The following is a 27,445-nucleotide window of genomic DNA, read 5'->3' as shown; positions in this document are numbered from 1 at the left end:
AGAATCTTGTGAATGTCTGTATAGAAGACCAAAATGCGGCCGTACGCAACTCCTCTTAAATTGCTTTAGCTTCAAGCACCCTAGATGCACCTACTGCTCCAGTAGAATGGACCTTCAAAAATGTTGGTGCTTACAAGTCTTTTTGGTGCAATCCTAATCCAAGTAGTAATGGTGTCCTTCAATGACAGTCTACATCTTTTTGGCCCTCTGGGATTAATAATCTGTCATTTTTTGTTTTGTCTCGGTACATTGTTGTTAATCTTACTAAATCGAGAGTATTCCATTTTTTGCTCATTGGCATGAACTGGATTTATAAAAAGATGGCAAAACAATGTCCTCATTCACAGGAAACTTGGACGCGACTTTAGGTAAAGATCTTGGATCCGTCTCGAGGACTACCTCATCCAAGTGCACAACGGTAAATGGTTCCACTGCTGATAGAGCCTGGATCTCACTGTCTCCTAGCCGATGTGATTGCAAATAGAAAAGCTATTTGGTTTCAAAGGTTTCTCCATTAATGCTCCCAGTACAAGGTTTAGGTCCCAGGCATGCGGAAATGATTTAAACTGAGACCTTATGTTTAATTTCAAGCAAATCAGAAAACTAACTAGATTGTTCACAAGAGGTTTTTGTAGCAGGACTCCCAGTGTCACCAGTACCTTCAAAGAACTGCGATAAACCCTTAGCAAAACCTTTTTGTTAAGAAATTTGAAGATATCTGTGATTGCCACTTGACTCTTTATTTACTTAAGTTTACAATAGGAGAGCCATTTTTTTTTTTTTTTACGGATCTGGATACATAATAGGGCCTTTGGAGAGTACATTTAAGGATTAGTAGAAGTATCCAAGGCCCCTTTGATTGATAGGTTCATCACCTGTGCATACTATGCTCTCCTGGGCCAGTTTGGGAGGATTGTAATGATCATGGCTCGCTTTCTGGCTATTTTTCTTAGGAGCCATGGAATTAGAGATGTTGGTCGAAAGGCGTATGCCAGGGAGAAGCTGCAAGATGCTGTCAGTGCATCTATTTGCTCTTCTGCTTCATCTTTCCTTCTTGCCTTGGGAGATTTGTATTTGCCCTTGTCGCCATTGGGTCGACTTCAGGAAAACTCCATGAATGGCCTAGGACAGGGGTGCTCAACTCTAGTCCTTAAGCCCCCTCAACATGTCAGGTTTTTAGGATATCCCTGCTTCAGCACAGGTGGCTCAATCAGAGGCTCAGTCTTTGACTGAGCCTCTGATTGAGCCACCTGTGCTGAAACAGGGATATCCTAAAAACCTGACATGTTGAGGGGGGGGGGGGGGGGCAGAGGGGCTTGAGGACTGGAATTGAGCACCCCTGGTTTAACAGAAGATCTCAATCTTGAGGGATCATTCTCCTAGATGCATCGTGTCTGCTGAGGAAATCAGCTCCTATATTTGATTTCCCTGCGATATGAAGGGTTAATATCTAGGGTACATGATTCTCTGCCCACTTTAATAATTTGTAGACTTCTGTTATTACTTAAAAAACACGAATTGCTGATATAACTTGAAACAATTGAAATATTCAAAATATATGGTTAAAAAAACATTAGAGTATATATGAATAATTAAATTCAAATCAGTCAGCTAGCGCTCATGCCCCGATGGGTATTCTAAATAATAATACCAATAGAAAGGTATTCAATAAATGTATTAATCAATCAAAATAACCTACCCATATAAAACAAACATATAAAAAGAAGTCCAGCAAAAAATATATAATAATGTCCAAACAAAACCAAAATAAATGATGATATATGGGTAATGTAGCTCTCGTTGCCAGATTCAACCCTCAGGTCCAGATAAATACTGTAAGAAAAAAAAAAAGAGAGAGCGCAAAACCCATAGTGAAGACTGCAAGTTTAATTATTAAAATGCGAAGGGTTAAAAATCACTTACAGACGTAAGTTGTTAGCAGGCACATAGGTGTGAGTCAATTCGTTGATTAGTCCACACTGGAATACCCGTCTCATCCAAGATCCCTTGCTGGGTAATCGTCTCCAGTCACACTTTCCTTCCCTTAAGTTTAAGTTAATATATAGAAAATAATTGGGTCCCACGAGGGTTAAGAATATTAAAAAAAAAAACCCTTTTGAGGACAAAGGTTTCAATGATACGTGGAACGAAATATTGGATAGAAGCTCAATGGCATTAATGAAATTACTTATTTCATATAGGGAGTATCAATCAAAGATTTTAGTATCACAAATTCAAAATTTGTAAGTATAAGTTGTATAAGTGGAGAGTTATGAAGTAGATGAGAATTTTATACATTTTAGTGGTATTTTAAACAAAAGAATAGAACGTTTTGAGAATGATACTATTAATAATAATAAAAAATTTTTTTAAGAGATCAAAAGGATTATGAAGAAAACAAGCAACGAAATTGTGGTAAAGAAAAGAATAACAAAATAATAGATAAAGCCTCCAATAATAATAAAAAAATATCCCCCCCAAGGGTGATCCTATCCCTAAACCTCCAGTACTAATCACTAGAAATATAACTAGGGGATCTACTAGCATTAGTGGCTTTGACTCTAGACATATATTGAGAATGAATGCAGAAAGAACACCTAACAGAGGGAAAGACAAAGGGCCTATTATACAAGACCTAGCCCTTAGCCACAGATACTCCCCAATTAGGGATCTGGAATCACCTAGTGTAAGGAGGGATATAAGAACTAATACCAGTATGGGATTGGGGGCTTGATCTAAGATAAATGCTCCAAAACCAAACGTCACCACAGAAAATATTCAAAAAGCATCTCCGCCCAAGGAGTCTTTTTTAGGGAGGGCCACCTGGTCCAAGACGAGAAATACATATCAGGAAAAAGAGAGGATAGAAAAAGATTTAAGAAGAATCGACTTCTTCCAACCTCGTCGAACGAAAGGGCAATACGAGCCACAAGAAGGGGCAAGAGAGGGGGTACAAAAAGTAAAAGGAAAGGAGAAATATGGCACCCTATGCAGGAAGCATTGAAGAAAGTTGGGATATTTGATTTATCCACTAAACAAAAAACAAATCAACATGTGTGTGTACTTAAGAAAGGGCTTTCCTTTGTTTCTACCAGTGGGCCTAAACTTTTCGATTTATTTATTGATTTAAATAAATTCTCTAGAAAAATTACTCTTAAAAGGCATTATTCAAAACTAAATGACATGGTAAAAATAGATGATGGCATTATTCCACCCTGATATTATGATTTCGCTTTTAAACGAGAATGAGAGTCATCATGTATCCTTAAATAATGTAAAATTATCTATCCGTGATTATAATGAGGAACTATTGGAAGCTGATTTTTCGAACACCCTAGAACCTGGTTTTAAACACACGAATTTAAAACCGAAATCTATATTTTATCCGTTGCAATCCAAAGGTACTTTTATAGACACTTTTTATGCCTTAGTTTATCGTGATTTTAAAATGTTATGTGACCTGGGGTTAAAAGGTTCAAAAAATAATCTTTGTGGTTGGGAAATAAGAGCAATAGGAGACCTAAAAACTGATATAGCCATTGTGGTAAAACCAAGCAGACAAAAGGGTGGTGGGGGGGGGGGGGGGGGCGGAGTATTGTGATTCAAAATAGGGAAGATTATCTTAAAGAGGGATTAAGACTTGTAAGTGATGGTGGTTCATATGAGAGACTAAGGAGAGACCCAATGTTAGGCTCGTTATATACTGTGTGCGGCGGTGCGCGCGCGCCTGTGCGAAGGCGCGTGCCGCACACTTTTTGTGTGTATACTGTGCGCGAGTGAGGTACTGTATGTATATGTGTGTATGTATGTGTGTGTATGTGTTTAAATACGTTTTGAAATAAATGCTTTAATAATGTTTTTTAATAACATCACACGCACACACGCACACACGCGCACACACACACACACACGCGGTGGTAGCGGCTCAAATTCTTTATTTTCTCCATTTTCCCCCCTGTTGGCCGGTTCCACGCTGCCTGCCGTGCGCGCAGCACCATTATAGAATGGCTGACTAACCTCAGCCAACTGAAGCTGCCGTGCGCGCGCACGCAGTATAGAACCGGCCGTAGAATTTTAAAACAGACTTACATGTTATGCTCAGTGAAGCATTAACAGTAGGGGTACTAAATAGAGACCACCCGGAAGGCCGATCGTAGCGGGAACTTACTGCTAACCTGCCAAAATATGTAGATACCTTTCTACAGGATTATGGGAGTGGGAGTCTGTTGAGGGGGGGCCCCTACCTCTTTTATCCTGACATGAGGCCTTGGCCAACTTATTGCCCGTGACACCCATATTCTGAGTGGTGACGTATATACAATAAAATCCTGCTATCTGTACCATTTTTGCCTCCACTCAATGCAACTTTTTCACCTAGATTGTGTGGTGCTTACTTATCTGTGGATGTACTTATTTTAAGTGTGTTTTCAGGTTTCACATGTGTGCTTTTACAGAGCTCCCTGTGTTGTTTTGGGTGTCAGATTTGGCTCTATGTTTAGACCCTTGCCTCAAGGTATACAGACTTGGTAGAGTTGAGTCCCCCTCATCTTTTAATCTTATCCCTTGTTTTTATTCACTTTAATAAAATCCTTGTTTACACTTGCTTGGTATGTCCGTGTGCTTTTTATAAGGTTGCTATATATATATATATATCACCTTCCCAAAATCTCAAGAGACCACCATTAATGCTCCCAGTACAAGGTTTAGGTCCCAGGCATGCGGAAATGATTTAAACTGAGACCTTATGTTTAATTTCAAGCAAATCAGAAAACTAACTAGATTGTTCACAAGAGGTTTTTGTAGCAGGACTCCCAGTGTCACCAGTACCTTCAAAGAACTGCGATAAACCCTTAGCAAAACCTTTTTGTTAAGAAATTTGAAGATATCTGTGATTGCCACTTGACTCTTTATTTACTTAAGTTTACAATAGGAGAGCCATTTTTTTTTTTTTTTACGGATCTGGATACATAATAGGGCCTTTGGAGAGTACATTTAAGGATTAGTAGAAGTATCCAAGGCCCCTTTGATTGATAGGTTCATCACCTGTGCATACTATGCTCTCCTGGGCCAGTTTGGGAGGATTGTAATGATCATGGCTCGCTTTCTGGCTATTTTTCTTAGGAGCCATGGAATTAGAGATGTTGGTCGAAAGGCGTATGCCAGGGAGAAGCTGCAAGATGCTGTCAGTGCATCTATTTGCTCTTCTGCTTCATCTTTCCTTCTTGCCTTGGGAGATTTGTATTTGCCCTTGTCGCCATTGGGTCGACTTCAGGAAAACTCCATGAATGGCCTAGGACAGGGGTGCTCAACTCTAGTCCTTAAGCCCCCTCAACATGTCAGGTTTTTAGGATATCCCTGCTTCAGCACAGGTGGCTCAATCAGAGGCTCAGTCTTTGACTGAGCCTCTGATTGAGCCACCTGTGCTGAAACAGGGATATCCTAAAAACCTGACATGTTGAGGGGGGGGGGGGGGGGGCAGAGGGGCTTGAGGACTGGAATTGAGCACCCCTGGTTTAACAGAAGATCTCAATCTTGAGGGATCATTCTCCTAGATGCATCGTGTCTGCTGAGGAAATCAGCTCCTATATTTGATTTCCCTGCGATATGAAGGGTTAATATCTAGGGTACATGATTCTCTGCCCACTTTAATAATTTGTAGACTTCTGTTATTACTTAAAAAACACGAATTGCTGATATAACTTGAAACAATTGAAATATTCAAAATATATGGTTAAAAAAACATTAGAGTATATATGAATAATTAAATTCAAATCAGTCAGCTAGCGCTCATGCCCCGATGGGTATTCTAAATAATAATACCAATAGAAAGGTATTCAATAAATGTATTAATCAATCAAAATAACCTACCCATATAAAACAAACATATAAAAAGAAGTCCAGCAAAAAATATATAATAATGTCCAAACAAAACCAAAATAAATGATGATATATGGGTAATGTAGCTCTCGTTGCCAGATTCAACCCTCAGGTCCAGATAAATACTGTAAGAAAAAAAAAAAGAGAGAGCGCAAAACCCATAGTGAAGACTGCAAGTTTAATTATTAAAATGCGAAGGGTTAAAAATCACTTACAGACGTAAGTTGTTAGCAGGCACATAGGTGTGAGTCAATTCGTTGATTAGTCCACACTGGAATACCCGTCTCATCCAAGATCCCTTGCTGGGTAATCGTCTCCAGTCACACTTTCCTTCCCTTAAGTTTAAGTTAATATATAGAAAATAATTGGGTCCCACGAGGGTTAAGAATATTAAAAAAAAAAACCCTTTTGAGGACAAAGGTTTCAATGATACGTGGAACGAAATATTGGATAGAAGCTCAATGGCATTAATGAAATTACTTATTTCATATAGGGAGTATCAATCAAAGATTTTAGTATCACAAATTCAAAATTTGTAAGTATAAGTTGTATAAGTGGAGAGTTATGAAGTAGATGAGAATTTTATACATTTTAGTGGTATTTTAAACAAAAGAATAGAACGTTTTGAGAATGATACTATTAATAATAATAAAAAATTTTTTTAAGAGATCAAAAGGATTATGAAGAAAACAAGCAACGAAATTGTGGTAAAGAAAAGAATAACAAAATAATAGATAAAGCCTCCAATAATAATAAAAAAATATCCCCCCCAAGGGTGATCCTATCCCTAAACCTCCAGTACTAATCACTAGAAATATAACTAGGGGATCTACTAGCATTAGTGGCTTTGACTCTAGACATATATTGAGAATGAATGCAGAAAGAACACCTAACAGAGGGAAAGACAAAGGGCCTATTATACAAGACCTAGCCCTTAGCCACAGATACTCCCCAATTAGGGATCTGGAATCACCTAGTGTAAGGAGGGATATAAGAACTAATACCAGTATGGGATTGGGGGCTTGATCTAAGATAAATGCTCCAAAACCAAACGTCACCACAGAAAATATTCAAAAAGCATCTCCGCCCAAGGAGTCTTTTTTAGGGAGGGCCACCTGGTCCAAGACGAGAAATACATATCAGGAAAAAGAGAGGATAGAAAAAGATTTAAGAAGAATCGACTTCTTCCAACCTCGTCGAACGAAAGGGCAATACGAGCCACAAGAAGGGGCAAGAGAGGGGGTACAAAAAGTAAAAGGAAAGGAGAAATATGGCACCCTATGCAGGAAGCATTGAAGAAAGTTGGGATATTTGATTTATCCACTAAACAAAAAACAAATCAACATGTGTGTGTACTTAAGAAAGGGCTTTCCTTTGTTTCTACCAGTGGGCCTAAACTTTTCGATTTATTTATTGATTTAAATAAATTCTCTAGAAAAATTACTCTTAAAAGGCATTATTCAAAACTAAATGACATGGTAAAAATAGATGATGGCATTATTCCACCCTGATATTATGATTTCGCTTTTAAACGAGAATGAGAGTCATCATGTATCCTTAAATAATGTAAAATTATCTATCCGTGATTATAATGAGGAACTATTGGAAGCTGATTTTTCGAACACCCTAGAACCTGGTTTTAAACACACGAATTTAAAACCGAAATCTATATTTTATCCGTTGCAATCCAAAGGTACTTTTATAGACACTTTTTATGCCTTAGTTTATCGTGATTTTAAAATGTTATGTGACCTGGGGTTAAAAGGTTCAAAAAATAATCTTTGTGGTTGGGAAATAAGAGCAATAGGAGACCTAAAAACTGATATAGCCATTGTGGTAAAACCAAGCAGACAAAAGGGTGGTGGGGGGGGGGGGGGGGCGGAGTATTGTGATTCAAAATAGGGAAGATTATCTTAAAGAGGGATTAAGACTTGTAAGTGATGGTGGTTCATATGAGAGACTAAGGAGAGACCCAATGTTAGGCTCGTTATATACTGTGTGCGGCGGTGCGCGCGCGCCTGTGCGAAGGCGCGTGCCGCACACTTTTTGTGTGTATACTGTGCGCGAGTGAGGTACTGTATGTATATGTGTGTATGTATGTGTGTGTATGTGTTTAAATACGTTTTGAAATAAATGCTTTAATAATGTTTTTTAATAACATCACACGCACACACGCACACACGCGCACACACACACACACACGCGGTGGTAGCGGCTCAAATTCTTTATTTTCTCCATTTTCCCCCCTGTTGGCCGGTTCCACGCTGCCTGCCGTGCGCGCAGCACCATTATAGAATGGCTGACTAACCTCAGCCAACTGAAGCTGCCGTGCGCGCGCACGCAGTATAGAACCGGCCGTAGAATTTTAAAACAGACTTACATGTTATGCTCAGTGAAGCATTAACAGTAGGGGTACTAAATAGAGACCACCCGGAAGGCCGATCGTAGCGGGAACTTACTGCTAACCTGCCAAAATATGTAGATACCTTTCTACAGGATTATGGGAGTGGGAGTCTGTTGAGGGGGGGCCCCTACCTCTTTTATCCTGACATGAGGCCTTGGCCAACTTATTGCCCGTGACACCCATATTCTGAGTGGTGACGTATATACAATAAAATCCTGCTATCTGTACCATTTTTGCCTCCACTCAATGCAACTTTTTCACCTAGATTGTGTGGTGCTTACTTATCTGTGGATGTACTTATTTTAAGTGTGTTTTCAGGTTTCACATGTGTGCTTTTACAGAGCTCCCTGTGTTGTTTTGGGTGTCAGATTTGGCTCTATGTTTAGACCCTTGCCTCAAGGTATACAGACTTGGTAGAGTTGAGTCCCCCTCATCTTTTAATCTTATCCCTTGTTTTTATTCACTTTAATAAAATCCTTGTTTACACTTGCTTGGTATGTCCGTGTGCTTTTTATAAGGTTGCTATATATATATATATCACCTTCCCAAAATCTCAAGAGACCACCCGGAAGGCCGATCGTAGTGGGAACTTACTGCTAACCTGCCAACATATGTAGATACCTTTCTACAAGATTATGTGGTAGAATTTCTGTCGCACTTGAAGGACACAACCCATGTCTTGAATTTACTAGAGGAAGTAAAATGCCAAAACTGATTTTTGGGGGGTATCCTGTGATGTGGAGTCATTGTACACTAACATTTTACACACAGAGGGTATTCGTGCCATTGAATATTACCTTCAGAATGATACAAATGTAACCCATATTCCCCCCCCCCTTCCAATCGCAGATAGGGTGCATATGAGGAGAATCTATATGTATTACCAGGTGTGGTGCTTTACCTGTTAGGCTCACAGGAGGCCTGAGCCTCCGCCAGTGAGAGCCTGGGGTGTATCCTCTGGAACAATACTATATGGTACAGCGCCTCCACCTGCGAAGGCTCCCAGCAGAGCGGGAGTTGTTCAATGACACATTCAAATGAACACATACACTAGATGTAAAATAGCAACGATATTTACTATAACAACATGCATACACTTCTCACTCTATAAACTTATCACTCTATAATAGTAATGGCACAACTACCCAAAGCGCCAACGCAGTGCGCAACCCTCCACCGTGTCCCCACACCGTGTCCACTGTCCCACACCCCAACCCAAGTGTGTGGTGACCGCGCAGCCACTAGAATGAAGATATTATAGATGGTGCACTTAGGTGTAGGGTTACCTGCTGAGCGTCCTGCACTCGGACCAGCAGACAATCTACGCAAAGGCTCCGCTGCCGCGATGCCTTCCACGACGCTCCTCCGGGGCGATCCCACCCGGAGAGATATGACAGTCTGTGCACTTGCAGAGAGTGATTCACTGCAATCACTGGCCAGGATATTCCTCTTCCTGGCTGTACCCTCACTTGTCTGGGTTCTACAGGACCTAGTCCCTGTCTAAGGGGAGTCCTTGTAGTAACCACAAGCTGAGGTGATTGGGGCCTAGCTGGGGCCTAAGGGGGGAATGTCTGGCCTAGTGTATGAGCCACTTGCTCTCTACACTAACCCACCCTCCCCTGTCTGTGTCCCAGCTTCTCCTGCTTCCTCACTGCAGCACACAACAATGTATCTTTCCTCTCAGGGAAAGCTGTAAACCTTGTTGGCTCCCTGGTGTCAGGTGGCCTGTCTGCCTCTAAGCATTCAGGGGGCTGTAGTCCTCCGTGGCCCTCTTTCCTATTGGGGCCACGTGCGTGAACTCTAATGGCTGCCGCTACTCTCCGCTGAGCCTGCACAATATTGTAATGGCCGCCGCATCACCCTAACTGTGCATGCGCGACTGTGGGCCGTCCCTGCGCTACGGAGCGCCTCTGCTGCCACTTCTTTACCAAAATGACCACCGCGTCGCTACTGCGCATGCGCGAACCTCCGCAACACAACCAAGATGGCAGCACCCTGCCTCCGACGCCGCCGGGAGCCCCTGCAGCAGCCAGGGTAAGGGGGACCAGGGGGGACCCTGCTACACTAAATTAACACTCAACAAAGAGAGTTCATTACAGACTGTGTTCAATTTATTTTAACCAGAAATTATTTTAAATTACAAGATGATTTTTATCTACAAAAGAGAGGGACGGCAATGGGGACAACCTTTGCCCCAAGTTATGCGAACCTGATGTTGGGCTACTGGGAGCACTTTTATATTTGGAATAATAAACCACATATTACACATTTAAGATTTTTTTTTAAAGATTTACAGATGATATTTTTATAATATGGAAGGGGGATGAGATAGAATTAAAATGTTTTACATTCATTTTTCTCCTTTTAATCTTAAATTTACTTATGACTGCAACCCAACTAGTATTACATTCTTGGTTCTAGTTATATGTAGTAACAAAAACAATCAAATTATAACCAAGACCCACTATAAGGATGTGGATTGCAACAAATACCTGGATGTGGGAAGTAATCATCACCACAGGTGGATATCCAATATTGCTTATAGTCAGTTTTTAAGGTTAAGACGCAACTCTACTAAAAAATAGGATTTTATTAGTCAGTCTGTAATACTGAAAGAAAAATAGCTAAACAAAGGTCATCAAATTAGTAATATTGCTAAAGCTTTTGAGAGGGCATTTGTCATGCAAAGAACAAATACACTCAACGCGAATGCTAAAGAAACTAACACTAAAAGAGATGAGGTGCTTTTTATTACTAAGTTCAATACAGCATCTAAACGAATTAATGACATCATCAGCAAACATTGCAATATTCTTCAATGTGACCCAGTTTTAGCTAAAACTATTGGAAATAGGCCTAAGGTGATTTATAGATGGGGAAACATCTTAAAAAATACTTTAGCACCATCAAAATTAAAAAAAGGTTACAGGTATATCTGGGGCCAGTCAAACAACAAGGCCCATTGTAGGGAATTATCAATGTGGTGGCAGATGCACGACATGTAAATTCATCACCAATGGAGTTAGATCTTTCTCTTCTAGGCATTCTTCTAGAACTCACCCCATTAAAAGTCTAATCAATTGCAATACCACATTTGTAGTTTATCCATTAGAATACTAATGTGGTATGCAATATGTGGGGAGGACGAAACAAAGTCTAAAACAAAGATTTTTTTAGAACATCGAGGTAACATTATTAAAGTTGTCATGACATGTAGTATCCAAACATTTTAGATGTCAACATAATACAGGCATACCCCGGTTTAAGGACACTCACTTTAAGTACACTCGCGAGTAAGTACATATCGCCCAATAGGCAAACTGCATCTCACGCATGCGCCTGTCGTCACGTCCTGAACAGCAATAACAGCTCCCTCCCTGTACCGAAGCTGTGCACAAGCGGGGAGACTATAGAGCCTGTTACAAATGCATTATTTACATCCGTTATGCACGTATATGACGATTGCAGTACAGGACATGCATCGATAAGTCGGAAAAAGGTATTGCTTCACTTTAAGTACATTTTCACTTTACATACATGCTTCGGTCCCATTGCGTACGCTAATGCGGGGTATGCCTGTAGTAATCTTCATGGACTAACAATAACAGGTATTGAACATATTCCAACAGATGAAAAAGGTGGTGTCAGATTAATGGCCCTCCGTAGAAGAGAAACATATTGGATCCACCAGTTAGGAACCATGACACCAGGAGGGCTCAATGAAGATATCGGATTTGGCAGCCTATTTATGATATTTATATCCTGGTTTTAGTGTTCTTATCCCTGCTTTTTAAGATTCTTGATATATGTTCATGCACCTTTTCCATGTTATCTTAGTGTTTTATACATTTACCTTGGTCTGTTAAGGTTCTCAGGTCTCTATGAGTTCATCTATTGTTATTTATGTATGATCTTATATTCATAATATTTTATTATATTTAGTACCATGTCCTAATCGTTGTTTTATTAGCTTTGTACTTTTAACAACAAAATATATTTTAAAGGCTGGTAATTATTTTATAGTAGTTTATCTATTATTGTTATTTTGCACAGGTCCGTCCACTTATAAATACAGCTAAACCCCGTTATAACGCGCCTCGCTATACCGCGATTCGGTTATAACGCGGTTTTCCCATGGCTCCCGTTTAAAAAAAAAAATAAATTTTTTGCACACTGCACACACACTGCTCATTGCTCACACTACACACACTGCACACTGCACACTGCACACACACTGCTCATTGCACACACTGACACACTGCACACACACTGACACACTGCACACACACTGCACACACACTGCACACACACTGCACATTGCTCACACTGCACACACTGACACACTACACACACACTGCTCATTGCTCACACGGCACACACACTGCTCATTGCTCACACTGCACACACTGACACACTGCTCACACTGCACACACACTGCTCACACTGACACACACTGCTCATTGCTCACACTGCACACTGCTCACACTGCACACACACTGCTGACACTGACACACACTGCACACTGCTCATTGCTCACACTGCACACACTGACACACTGCTCACACTGCTCACACTGACACACACTGCACACTGCACACACACTGCTCATTGCTCACACTGCACACACTGACACACTGCTCATTGCTCAGACTGCACACACACTGCTCACACTGACACACACTGCACACTGCACACACACTGCTCATTGCTCACACTGCACACACTGACACACTGCTCATTGCTCACACTGACACACACTGCTCACACACTGACACACACTGCACACTGCACACACTCACTGCACACACACTGCTCATTGCACACACTGACACACTGACACACTGCACACACACTGCACACACACTGCACATTGCTCACACTGCACACACTGACACACTACACACACACTGCTCATTGCTCACACGGCACACACACTGCTCATTGCTCACACTGCACACACTGCTCACACTGCACACACACTGCTCACACTGACACACACTGCTCATTGCTCACACTGCACACACTGACACACTGCTCATTGCTCACACTGCACACACACTGCTCACACTGACACACACCTCATTGCTCACACTGCTCACACTGACACACACTGCTCATTGCTCACACTGCACACACTGACACACTGCTCATTGCTCACACTGCTCGCACTGACACACACTGCACACTGCACACACACTGCTCATTGCTCACACTGACACACTGCTCATTGCTCACACTGCACACACTGACACACACTGCACACTGCACACACACTGACACACACTGCACACACACTGCTCATTGCTCACACTGCACACACTGACACACTGCTCATTGCTCACACTGCACACACTGACACACTGCTCATTGCTCACACTGCACACTGCACACACACTGCTCACACTGACACACACAAACACACACACACACACACACACACACACACTACACATATACATAAATCAGCCTTACCTTGGGGATGATTTTTGAGGCATGTGGCTGCAGGGTGGGGGTGGGGGGTTTATATATACTCTCTACATGTGCTAATTTATTAATTATGAATGTAAATAATGTCCTCTATATATGCTCATGGTCCATATGACCAATTTATACACTATGTGAGTATATGTAGCACCATTTTTAAGAAAACAACAATTATGATTGGTTGATTTATTGTCACCATTGGTGGACAGGGGTTTGATATACCTATATAAATCCTATTCAGTACCTATAGAGACACAGCACACCTGACGAAGAGGAATACATCCTTGAAACGTGTAGGGCTGTGTCTATGGTTTAGAGCAGTGGAGCGCAAACTTTTTGTGCTGCGCCCCCGTCTTCCCTGATGAGTCACCTGCATCCTCCCTACCTTAGGCTAAGGCCCCGCTACCTCAGTCAGCGCGCCCGCACGGCAGACAGGCGGCGCGCTGACAGGCACAGTCTGCAGGAGCTCCCGCTCCCTCCCCCTTCCCCCACAAATGCCCTCCTCACACACGCTGACACACCCTACCTTGTGTAGGAAGCTGTCTGACAGCTCCCGCTCCCGCCGCTGATAGGCTCATCAGCGCACCACGTGACGCGTCACCGCTCGGGATCACAATTTTCTTGCATCCCCTGGCGGCTGACGCATCACAGCGCGTAGTGAGCCGTGCAGCGAGGGGGGACTGGGACCGGCTCAGAAGGATTCCCCTGCTGGTGGGGAACGCTCACGCGGCCTCCCGCGCCGCCGGGCGCAGCGGGTCCCAGCCCTTAGAGCTCAAATGACGCTACGGGGTCATGTGATGTCACCTCACCCCGTCATTTGACGCCGCATTGCCATGGCGACGCGTCACAGAGCGGCTTAATCTGGGTAAGTAAAGTGTTGCAGAGGCCTCAGGCAATCCCCCGGCATTTAATTTAAATGCTGTGGGGAAGAGTGCGGGGCCTCTCCAACGACCCGCGCCCCCCCCCCCCAGCAAAATCTCCTGCCCCCCAGTTTGCGCACCGCTGGTTTAGAGGTTGGGAATCCAGTAGGAGTGTTAGTGGCTCGCATTGGTCTTCCTGTTTGGGAATAGCACCAGCTGAAACAAAGCCCCAGATTGACGGAATGAAGCGAGTTAACGTCACGTAATATGTGACACGGAAGTGGGACTGCTCCGATCACCGAGGGAATGAAACTGTTACTGGAGACGATTACCCGGCAGGGGATTTTGGAAGAGACAGGTGTTCCAGTGTGGACTTCACAACAAATTGACTCCCACCTATGTGCCTGCTAACAACTTACGTCTGTAAGTTATTTTAAACCGTTCTCATTTTAATAATTAAACTTACAGTCTTCACTATGGGCTTTGTGCTCTTTTTTTTCCGTTTCTGTCATTACTTGTAAACTTTTTATTCCTCCTTGGTTATTTATGTACGGAACTGTTGTGTGATTGTCTGAGTGGATCTTTACGGATTTTCCTTGAAGAACTGAGTATTGAAAACGTCTTAGCACCATGTTTATTGCTTTCAGTTCTAAAACATTTGCAGCTGCAGTTTTGCACTTCTGTGCCCAGATACCTTGTCGGAACTTAATTGAGATGAGCTTCCCAGCTTATCGAACTTGGATTAGTTGTAAGGTCAACCCAGAGGGGATCTTCTAAAGGACATCCTTCACTCAGGTTGTGCAAATGCGCATCACAAAAAATCTTACCCAAGCAATTTCCTACGTGTGTTTTTTTAAATAAATCAGTTCTGTACTATGAGAAGATACTTGTTGCATTTTCTTTTTAAATAACTCTGAATTACATTAAGGTATTATAATGTAACAAGCCTTTTTTGTTTCTATAGCAACCAGCTCAACTCACATCCCCTTCCTCTTCTAAAACAGGTTCTAGCACACCTCTTTTTGAGCCCTGCCCTCTCTCTTGCAGTGCACAATCTCAATTGTATCTAGTGACTGCCTAGTCACATGATCTTCCCCACTGACCTTTTGTCAGTGCAGCAGAAGAGGACCAAAGATGCAGCCATTTAGTGAACCTCCAAGCCAAATCTTCGCTGATAGATCAGAGGAGACCCGAATACAGCTGATAGCACTTAAATGTGCTTTTTGTGGCTTGCAAACGTTGCTAACGTGACTTCCTGTTCCAGCGTGTCACTTCCTGTGCACCACTTGGAGGGTAATGAGTGGCCTACCGAAGAGTTGCAAGCCCTCCATGATCCCCAAGCATAATAGTAGGTAGGGAGTGGGAGGAAGGCTACCCATTGCATGGCTGCACTGAAACACGCACCCCTTTGTTATTGGACAACTGCACCTAACGAATGTGCAGTGTCACGGGAGACCAGTACTTTTAACACCAAAATCTTCAGGGATCACAATCACCAAGCACAGGACAAAGTAATTGAATAAACGAGGTTTATTCTGGCATAACCAGCAACTGCACAAAATATACAATATCACAAACACTCACCAAACTTGGGATCTGGGGGGAAGTCTCTAGCCTGGTGCATGGACATGCTTCAAAATAGGTTTACCCTGTCCGCTTCTTCTCCAAGTATCCAAAGTGCTATTTGCGCAATAGCATCTTTGAATCTGCCGCCAATTTGTAACTACAAAGTCCGTGGATTCACTCTCCGAATCTCCTGGACTCAAAGAGCGCTTCAGCTGATCACATGGAGCGCCACGCAAGCTTCACAAGCCTGCAACGCTGTCTCCGTAAGCCACACAGAACTCACAGCTCAGTTTGGGCCTCTGTGGAATTCTGGCATGGCTCTGTACGCAATTGACGCTCAGAACTTGGTCTCCGCACGGCTTCCCTTCCGAGCCCTCTGCCATTCAGAGCAGAGCAACTTTGAAAAGCCCGCCACCGGTTAACTCCGTCAACTCATTGTGATCCTTCTCTGAAACCCACCAGCACTTTGCACTCTGCACTCTCACTATGCCGTCTACGTTGATCTCACACCGAATCTGAACTGCTGGGCAGCCCAGCTCCTTACATAGCTGCCGTGAGCTATCTTTAACATTGAGAGGAGCCGACAGCCAATCACAGCGCGAACCGGCAAGCTAACAGCCAATGGGAGGAGGGGAAAGGGCTTGGGGACTCAGACTCGGAGAGCGGGGAATTTGAAACTGCCCAAGAAAACAGTGCCTGCAGGGCTCAGACCCGGCAACTGATTCTATTAACCAGTCCTCTACCTCCCGCAGGGTAGCTGCTTCAAAGTCTGGGCAGTACAATGGGTTTTACTCCCAGATCTGCCTATCCACATTCCAATGGTCCTAGCACCCAACTGCCCCCAACATGTGTCCTAATCCTATCCTTTCTATGGAACAGCTCAACTGAGTTACTGAGACAGCTTCCATAGAAAGGACAACACAGACGTACTTTATAGCTATAAAGCACCACTTACAAATACAGGGCTGACACCCAAATCACATTTACAGTGACTACACACACATCACTTTACATTATAGAACAATGGTAGTGCACTAAACTGGGGAAATTGCTAACACAGGGAATAAAGTGTTTTACAGACAATGTCTTTGTAAGGAATCGGGGAACACGTCCTTTGAGACGTGTGTCCTCCTTACCTAGTGCTGCTGCAGCCTCTGCTCCACTCTCCGCTCATGCGCGCAACCTCGCTCTGATTACATAGCGAGCGCGCACCCGCAGCTCTTCAGCCCTTGCCACAGAGCTTGGCTCCGCCCCCGCACGCGTGATGTAACGACTTGCCCCGCGCGAGACGTGACGACGTGCAACGATTCCCAGCTGCGTGTCAAGCACCATTTGTGCCTCGTCTCCTGCAGCCTATCCCAGCTTCCGCTGGGGCCGCGCCTCCGCCCTGTCCCATTGGTTCTGTCTGCCTACATATACTCTGTTCCTGCTCTCAGTCAGTGCTCAGCATAATTCGGTGTAGCCTTGCTGCTTCCTACAGTTGTGCCTTGCATTGTTCCAGTCTTGTAGATTAACCTCTTGTGTACCGACCCGGCTTGTAAGTGAACCCCTCTGGATATTGACCTTGGCTTACCCTCGACTACGGCGACTTCACCAACCCTTGATCACGGCTAACGGACCTGGACTATTCTACCATCTATAATGCCAGACCACGGCTAACGGACTTCTACGATTCTACTCTCTCCAATCCCCGGACCTGCAAGTATACCGATTAACCCTCTCTCTCCAACCCAGACCCGGCAACGCTAGACAATCCGCCTTCCAGGGTGCGTGGCTTTGTACCTTCCCACCTCAGTACCGGGGTCTTGCCTTGTTTGTGGGTAGCGCGAGCGTTACAGTCTTGATACACAAGTGTTTTTACATTCCCTCTCCAGACATTAAATACATGTGGCTGTATTAAACATACAGCCAGGATACACTGTTTTAGGGGTAGCTAGCTGGGTTTCACCTTTATTTTGTGATGCCAGCTACCCCTACCTGTCACATGCAGGTCTCAGACAAACTTAGTGCTGGTTGAATTAGGCTACACAATCTCTTCCTACCGTATGGAAGAATCTGTGGCTGTGCAAACGTTAAAGCAAAAGAGAGACTATATTGCATCTCCAATATCCCCAAGGTAAAAAAAAAAAAAAAACGACAGATAAAAAGGAGGATGTGGCAGTCCCAGGATAGGGTCAGCAGCGGGAAAAATATTGAGCTCAGCACAGCGAAAACTGTTAAAAACAATTTATTACCAAGGTGACATCAGGGACAGGTGGGCAGCGGTAACTCTGACGCGTTTTACGCGCTTTGAAAAAGCGCCTAACATGCGCGAAATGTGTCAGTTACCGTGGCCCACCTATCCCTGATGTCACCTTGGTAATAAATAGTTTTTAACAGTTTTGGCTGTGCTGAGCTCAATATTTTTCCCGCTGCTGTGTGCCGCTTACCCTATCCTGGGACTAATACATTGCCCATTTTCTTGCTGGCACACGCCTAAAAGAAGTCAAGATTCTGTTTCAACATCCAGTGAGTACTATCCAATGTTCAAGCTGTTATTCTTCATCCATAATCTGGGGTTTGTTTCAATTACAATCTACGTGGCTACTCCATATTAGTGGGGTGGGGAAAAGGTCAAATTGGTGTAACAGGCTATAACTGTCCCCATTATCCTTAAATCCACTATGCTACGAATATGATACAAATGAAAACTACTATCAAACTAAACCAGATGAATTGAAAGACTTTATGGAACACGTTGAAAATATACATTAACATACAACAATACAACAGGTGTTGGTCTGAGGAAGGGACACATTAGTCCTGAAACGTTATCTGTACTAAAGCTCTAATGCTGTGAACACCTTACTGAAGTTTTTCAAAACTCAAATCAAGTCTCCTGTGTGCTCCTCCTTTCCTTCATTTTTGTGCCATTATTAGGTCCAGCCTTGAGACGCCGGGACCATTAGGAGGTAAGCACCAGAAGCAGAATTATACCTGCATGTCTTTATTAACAGTGGTGTGCCATTTATTTCTATGATTGCTCGAAAATATACATTGCTCTGACTCAGAGGGGACTTTATACAGATCAAAATATAGATACACTCTTCATTCACCCTGTAGCACCGTTTTTCTGGACTTTTGTTCTATTTTTCTCTCTAAAAAGGAGGATGGACTGTATATATAGGGGTGGGACCTTATATATAGATGGAAATAGCACTTTATTGTACCTGTCCCACTCTGTGAGGAGAGCGCTTAACCCATTTGTGCCTGACTGCCATGGACAGCAAAGAGGAAAAATAGTTGCACTAACGGTCACCATGCACTATCTTAGATTGATTGATATGAGACAACTTTAATTTGACTTTCTTATTTCACTTTGGATGTTCTCAACAATGGTAAGCGGCAGCTTATTTCTCACACTGCTCGGCCATATAATATTTCCTCTGCCATGTAGTACTATTCCCTCAGCTGTATGTGAGGCTCTAGTGAAAGCAACATTTCCTTGTAGGCCTTTTGGTCATTGTCATGCCTGGAACATTGCGCCTCAATTCTCTAACACGTACGAAAAAGTAAATATTAAAGAATAGCATGGAAGATGCATACAATGTAATGTGTTGTATAGTTATTGTTGAACGACATAGGTCTGAGACTTGCAACATACAGTGGGTTGTACTCTGCACACATGTTCTACTAGTTTTAATGTCTAAGTGCAAAACTAAGATATTTATAAGCTTAACGCAAAACAGCAAAGCTACCATGAAATATGCATAGTTTTCACTGCAAAATGAATACAGTAGAATCTCCAAACAATGCAAATCTCAATGGCAGTCAGTCGGGGACAATATAAGGAGCTTCCAAAAGAACTATTCATCCCAAGGGCAGTACAAACTACACAGGGTCATCCCTTAAGTTTGGAGGAAAGGAAATTTCACCAGCAACAAAGGAAAGGGTTCTTTACAGTAAGGGCAGTTAAAATGTGGAATTCATTACCCATGGAGACTGTGATGGCAGATACAATAGTTATCTCCAAAAAAGGTTGGACATCTTTTTAGAAAGGAAAGGTATACAGTATATACCAAATAAGTAAACATGAGAAGTATGTTGATCCACTATTTGGAGTCAGGAAGGAATTTATTTTCCCCTTTATGAGATATCATTGGATGATAGGTCACTGGGGTTTCTTGTTTGCCTTCCTCCGGATCAATATACTGGAAGTACGGATATAGGATAAAGTATCTTGTCATCTAAATTTAGCATAGGTTGATCTTTTTTTCAACCTCATCTACTATGTAACTATGCAACAATGTATTCTGAATCAAGATTTCTCCAAAATGGAGATTTTCACAATTAAGTAATTAATATGGATGAAAATGGCAGTGTAAAGGGTATTGGTAAAGGGGAAAAAAAAACAATGATATTTTGCCCCAATAGAATGATTCTTAAAATATCCATACAGTTTACTCACCGAGAAGCACGAGCTTTCTTAAGGTCTCTGAATGATCCACATAATCACGAAGTGTGAAAGAATCTGGGGGGATTGAGGGACCTGCAGTAATTTGGACAGCTTCGTCCTCAGTGATTTCTTCCAAGGGTAACAAAGGAGGCTCCCCCTCGCAGTCTTGTACTTTACATATGAAGGCAGAAATAAGAATGGCGTAAGAGTTCCGTCCTCCCATACATTGATATATAAAAAAAAAAAAAGGGAGGCAGTAGCTTAAAACCCCTCCACAGCCAGAGGTGTCACAATGCAGTGAAGGGGGTTAAAGCCAAGTCCTCTACAAACACCTTTGTATTATAATATAATTATTTTCTATTGAAATTACTAATTTCTAGGAGAGGAAATAACAGAGTGTTACGGCATTGTTAAGGTGAAGTCATGTCATAAAAGTAACCTCCCACCACCCTTACTTTGGCGTCACTGAGGGCCTGGCTGCAAACGCGTGATTGCCAATTCAAGCGATTATGGTTCCACTCCAGCACGTGAGGGTTAAACAATGTATAGGACAGAACCCCCCCAGCAAATAATGTGTTTGTGGAAGAAACACACACTGCATGAGGTCTGTACAGATGGGCTTAATACATTACTTACAACCACTTAGGTCTCTTTGAACAGTGTCTTTGGTAATTGGGGGTCTTATGCATTTAAATGTGATGTCACATTGCATCCTGCCTCCCAATTATAATAAATGTGAAACCCTGTTCAAGTTTATCTGATATCTTTCCCTATGTCTATGCTTGCTGGACTGTCAACCGTGCTGCTGATCCGATCTCATCTTCTATCCAAGCTGTAATGTCACGAAGACTTTAAAAATCACTGTTTCCAGTACGGATCATTGTGTTGCTTCCTTCGTAACTCCATTTACATTTAACTCTGTCCTCTATCCCTCAACACATTGCATTATTCAAACACTTTAGGACACATTTGTAGCCATCGTGCTTAGTAATAGTCCATGTTGTATAGTGTCAATGACCTTGATAAAATCCAGCGAAGCTACAATCCCCTGCTCCACCGCAATCTACTATTTTTGTCACTTAGTTCATCTGAGGTAATACAGTTTGCGATATAAAGTTTCAAAACGCAAATTACTAGCACACTGTATTTTTTACTACTGTAAAAAGCTCTAAATATTAATATTTATTCCAATCCCATAAAACGCTTTATTGGCATTTTACCCACCTAGAAGCACAAACATTGAAAGCAGATATAGACGTTTGAGCCACCTCGTTTGGCCAGTCTCCATACTTACTACACTGTTGATCTAATGTTGTTTACCTACCTGCAAGCACCAACAGGGAACTTGTGATGCTAGCAGGGCTTGCTGCTGGTCATCACATGGGTTAACCAGTACCTTTAAACCATCTCCCGGCCAACACTGTATTCATATGTAAACTAAGTGGATTCTTGTTTGTGAATTCATTTGCCTTTCCTACATCCTGGTGTTCTGCGGTAACCAAAGGAGCTCAAAAAGTCCCTAGCGGAATTCTTTCTAACGTGGGGATGAAATGTTCTCTGGCAAACTCCTAAACTCACATTGATAGTTCTATGTTTTAACAAAAGGGTCCGGCAGAAAATTCAGACTATTAACTGGCTTTCAGTTTATGATTAAAACGTATATTACCTTCTGGGAGTGTTTCAATATCTGTACTGGGTGTTACAGCAATCTCCTGTTGATTTAGGCTGATGGAAGGCAGATTATTTTCTGGAAAAATAACCTTTGTACCCGCTTCACTACTGCGCTGTGTGTATGTTCTTCCAGGCAGAGACACACGGCTGCACGCTGTGCTTTCTACGAGGCGGAAACGACTGAGAAAGAACTGCACTGGAACGGGGTCATTTTTCCTTAATAATCTTCGGGTTGCAGAAGTGGTCAGTCCATTTGAGAAATGTCCATGATTACGGATACTTAAAAGCCAACATCTCCTACTTATCCAACACACAATTAGGGCCATTTTTCAAAGCCTCAATCTAGAAGTAAACATATAGATACAGTATATATTATTTACTCAACAACTGAAAAAACATTTCTGAAGGGCCCGTGTAACATCCCCTACATATGTGGAGCTACTTTCATAATTTAGGATATTTTTATTGGCTTTTCAAGGTCAGGTCAGAAATCCTTACTGCAATTGGCAGAGAAGCAATCACCATGAAATGTACAGCACATGCTGATATTTGTATGTGTGTGTTAATAACTAGAGAAAGAATACTGCATTGATTTCAAATTGGAGTGATCAAGTATAACAAAGAAGTCTTTAAAAAAAAAAAACACGACGACATTACAAAGAAATTAATACTACTGTATATACAGTATGTCCGTGAAAAATAAACATTAACGAAAAATAGTATGAAGGATAGCAATTTATTAAATATGTTCCTATAAGGTATTTTACTTATTAAAGTAAAGTGTCCCACACAAAAAGAAATTATGCCCACTCACATTTGCTTATTCACAATTAAGAAGGCGTAGGGAAGATCGGAGTATTAGTATTTGTTATTTAAATTAAATCACTTATTCTGATTTGCCACAGTGTTTGATACTACACGTGGCTGGTTCATAGCTGAGCAGTTCAGCAATGAGCCAAACATTGTGCTGTCAGTGCATTTTTAGATCCATGTTTGCAGCGCACAGTGGCTAATGTTTTGGCCTCGAAGTGCTTAAAAAAAAAATGATAAAATTATACAAATACAAATCTTATTGAGGTCAGCAGTTCTTCACACCATGTAACTACACTCTATACATCCATTAGAACATAGAACGCTAGAACTTAGTGTCCAGGTTGTGAAACGCAGAGTCTTGTGTTGATGCTCCACAGGACCTACCTGTTCTTCAAATGTAAGCGGTAAAGCTACCAAATGTCCTGATTTTCCCAGGACAGGCACAGTTTGCACAGGTCTGGGGAGAAAAACACAAATAGATCAGGGATATCTGTAGCCAGCAGAAAGATTGTTAACAAAACTCCAAAATATATATTATACACTCTCACACACACACACACACACACACATATATATATCTATTGTGTGTATATATATGTGTGTGTGCAAATGTGTATGGATGTGCAAATGTGTATATAAATATATATCTTAATTATTGCAAACCAACTGTATTGCTGGTTCATGCACATCTGCCAAAGAAGAAGAAAAAAAACAGGTAAACATACTGTAAAAAGGCAATTGAAGCAGTTTATGTCATTTGTTTTCAGTTACGAACTTTAAGAGGTGGGGGGTCCTACCCAGATTCCTGATATAAAAGCAATTAATCCACACAATATGGCCGCGGTTTGTAGGCCAATAGAAAACTGACATATCATTGTGAGATTATTGGCGACTGTGCAGCCATATTTGTCGGGGTGTTTTTAGATGACGCACCAGTGCAAAACAAAACCTTGGCATTTCTGTGGAAACCAGGGGGTCCTCTAATGTTGGGGGAGGGGACGGCGTGGAACCGTACAGCAGCTCCAGGTTTATGTTACATTACAAAATAAATATACACCAAAAATGGGGAAAGGTGCATTGGAAATCTGTATCAAATAATAGGTTGGGGTGTTTTTATTTCTTGGGGGTGGGGAGGGGGGGTTGAAACTAACAGTTCCAGGGTTAAGGTGTTTTTCTTTTTACAGCTGGAGGATTTAGCTACAATAAATGAAATTTCTGCAAGTGAAATTTCAGGAGAATGAATCCACTTTGCTTATATAGTACTCCAGTCCTAAAGCCTCCCCCCACCCCCCCGGTCAGGTTTTCATGCTATCCTAGCGACCGCACAGGTGGCTTATTCAGTCCCTGCTTCAGCACAGGTGGCTCAGAGGCTCAGACTAAGATTGAGCCACATGTGCTGAAGCAGGGATATCCTGAAAACCTGACCTGTTGAGGGCGGCGGGTTTGAGGACTGGAGCCGAGTACCCCTGCTCTATACTGTAGTGTTGAGTTTAACCCCTTCAATACGACAAAGCTTGAACAGCAAAGCAATGAATTGCCAGTCATCATGGCAGCATGGAGGTTAAAGCGAGTTTGATTTACATTCTTGAATCATCCTGTTTAAACAAGAACAAAACAAAACACAAAAAATGAAAGGGAGAAAACTAAACCAACTGATTTCAGCAGATAATTTTTGTGCTGTTGTCTGTAGAGCGTTTTTTTCGATTTCTGTCAAAGCTGTTAATATATGACTGTTAAAGAACTGCCCTACCTACTACCCTATATGTACTCTTCCATTTACAAGCTAGAGTGAGGGTCACTAAAGTTTAATGTTGTTTAACGATGTGCAAACAAACTGAAATGGAACAGTGTTGTTAGATTACAGAGCCATAAATACCGCAGCTGTCACAATACGCACTGTGAACTATCGGCCTTCAAAACATTGTCTTGGAAAAGATTGTAGTGTCTAATACAGTGGAGCGCAAAGTGGGGGGCGCGGCGGTTACAGAGGCCCCGCGCTCTTCCTCACGGTATTTAAATTACATGCCGGGGGAGGCGTGAGGCCTCTGTAACTCCCTTATCTGGTCTCTGCCCGGTCTCCGGCGACGTGTCGTCATGGCAACGCGCGTCAAATGACGAGTCTTTAGGAGTGGGGGGGGGGGCGCGAACGCTGCGGCTCCCCATGTCTAATAAACAAATTATTTTTGTTATTGAAGCAGTAGCATGAGCTTTTTTTTTTTTTTTGGAGAGGGGGTGGAGGGGTTAATACCCTAGACCAGGAGAAGACAGAGAGTAAATATCATCTGCCACGTTCAATGCAGGACAGACAATAAAAAGCTGCAACATTGACAGTGCAGCTTTCTATTGGTGACGCGGCAGCCACCTGGGACCAAAATCTACAAAGATATCGGGAACCAGCGGGTCCGCGGACATGGGTAAGAGATAGATAGATATAGATATATATTATATATAGATATATTATATATATTATATATATCTAGATATATATAGAGACATACGTTACCGTTCCAAGGTCGGGTAAAGCAAGAGACAGCACTCAATTGTAGAAAACTTCAAAGTGTATTGGTGAAAATAGTGGTACATCAAGAAACCCAATGTTTCGGTCCTCCAAAATGGGACCTTCCTCAGGGGAGAGGAACCTTCCTAAGGAAGGTCCCATTTTGGAGGACCGAAACGTTGGGTTTCTTGATGTACCACTATTTTCACCAATACACTTTGAAGTTTTCTACAATTGAGTGCTGTCTCTTGCTTTACCAGACCTTGGAACGGTAACGTATGTCTATATTATCCATATGGGGCAAGCACCTACAGCCTATCAGCACCTAAGGAGTGCCAACTGTTCTATTTGACTCTCTCTCATTTATTTATATATATATAGATTATATATATATATATATAGATTATATATATAGATTATATATATATATATATATATATATATATATATATATAAAACCAGGTGTCCCACCAAGGAGACAAGGGGGCGCCCCTGAGGAAGGTCCTATACAGGACCGAAACGTTGGATTTATATGTGCCTGCTTTTTTTCAAATACACTTTTGCAATATACCTTGAGTGCTGTTTTTTGTCTCCTTGGTGGGACACCTGGTTTCCTGTTATTTTTGTTGAACAAGCACCTATTTCTTTGGAGCCTGCTGTTATCTCTCTCTATATATATATATAAAAACAAAAAAATAAAACGACCAAAAAAAAACCCACAGTATCGCCGGAGCAGAACTGCATTTATTTCAGTCAGTGTAACTCGGCAGCTACAATGTATTCTTATATTACGAAGGCAACATTGTCTATTGTTACAGTTTGCAGCTCAAACTGCTGGGAATATTGGCAACAAATTATCACAAACAGCAGTGTTCCAAATATCTTGCACTGCTTGAGAGGGGGGCTAAAAACAGATATTGAAATCAAATGATGCATTAAGAGTTGAATATATATCTAATAATACTACAGAACAGATTATATATATATATATATATATATATATATATTTATATTATGTTATTGAAGTCCATATTATTGACACCCAGCCTAAATCTGCAGGAGCAACTTGCACCTTTGCTGCCCAGAACGTAGTCTTGTCTCTCGCAGAATGGGCCTTTACCAGCACTAGGCTTGAGTTTTTTTCAATACAGGCATACCCCGCATAAACGTACGCAACGGGTCCAGAGCATGTATGTAAAGTGAAAATGTACTTAAAGTGAAGCACTACCCTTTTCCCACTTATCGATGCTTTGGTACAGGTAGTGAGCCGAGATTGCTGTTCAGGACATGCTGACAGGCGCATGCGCGAGCTGCCGTTTGGCTATTGGGCGAGGGGAATCAGCGCATCACTACTACGGTGGTCTGTAGTGCAGAATAAGTGTCCGTACTCGTGAAGCGAGCGTACGGACACAGGGGTATGGGGCTATTGAAAATATGTCCTTACTCGCGAGTGTACTTAAAGTGAGAGTGTCCTTAAACCGGGGTATGCCTGTAGTGTAGGTCTTCTTGACGGCCATTATGATTTAGTGACTTATCGTAGACTTTGAGGTTGCTTGCCCCTTCCTTGATCCCTTTGGCAGAATGAACAGCATAAATCCTTCCATTCTGGAAAGGTAGAGTTTTAAGCACCATACCACATCTAATGTATGTAGAATCCATTCGTCATTTGACGGTTTTGGGCCACGAGGCTAATATTATCACCTGGTTAAGACGGGATTCTGACACGACCTTGGGTAATTAGGGTTGAACTGGCCTCAAGATTACCTCGTCTTGATAGAAGATAAGGAAAGGTTCCTTTCCCTGTAATTCACCAATCATGTGTGCCAATGTCACCGCTA

General features: G+C 42.1%; 2 protein-coding genes across 4 annotated transcripts in view; one reads left to right on the top strand and one right to left on the bottom strand.

Annotated features, from left to right (window-relative positions):
• PTDSS1 (phosphatidylserine synthase 1) overlaps positions 1–27,445 on the top strand; it is a 114,877-nt gene that overhangs the window by 31,740 nt on the left and 55,692 nt on the right. The window lies entirely within an intron of this gene.
• Positions 1–27,445, bottom strand: part of MTERF3 (mitochondrial transcription termination factor 3) — a 76,719-nt gene that overhangs the window by 41,562 nt on the left and 7,712 nt on the right. Inside the window, exons 2-4 of one of the 2 annotated variants that reach the window (XM_075582680.1) lie at positions 23,495–23,567; positions 22,293–22,639; positions 20,639–20,797 (exon numbers count right to left, since the gene is read on the bottom strand). In XM_075582680.1, the coding sequence (XP_075438795.1) occupies positions 20,639–20,797; positions 22,293–22,623 (490 nt within the window). In that variant the 5' untranslated portion in view covers positions 22,624–22,639; positions 23,495–23,567. The remainder of the gene's footprint in view (positions 1–20,638; positions 20,798–22,292; positions 22,640–23,494; positions 23,568–27,445) is intronic. The other variant, XM_075582681.1, reaches the window with a different exon arrangement.

This window comes from Ascaphus truei, chromosome 2, assembly GCF_040206685.1.
Source record: "Ascaphus truei isolate aAscTru1 chromosome 2, aAscTru1.hap1, whole genome shotgun sequence".
Lineage (NCBI taxonomy): Eukaryota > Metazoa > Chordata > Amphibia > Anura > Ascaphidae > Ascaphus > Ascaphus truei.
The sequence above is the reverse complement of the archived record's forward strand: the minus strand, read 5'-3'. Positions and strand labels throughout refer to the sequence as shown.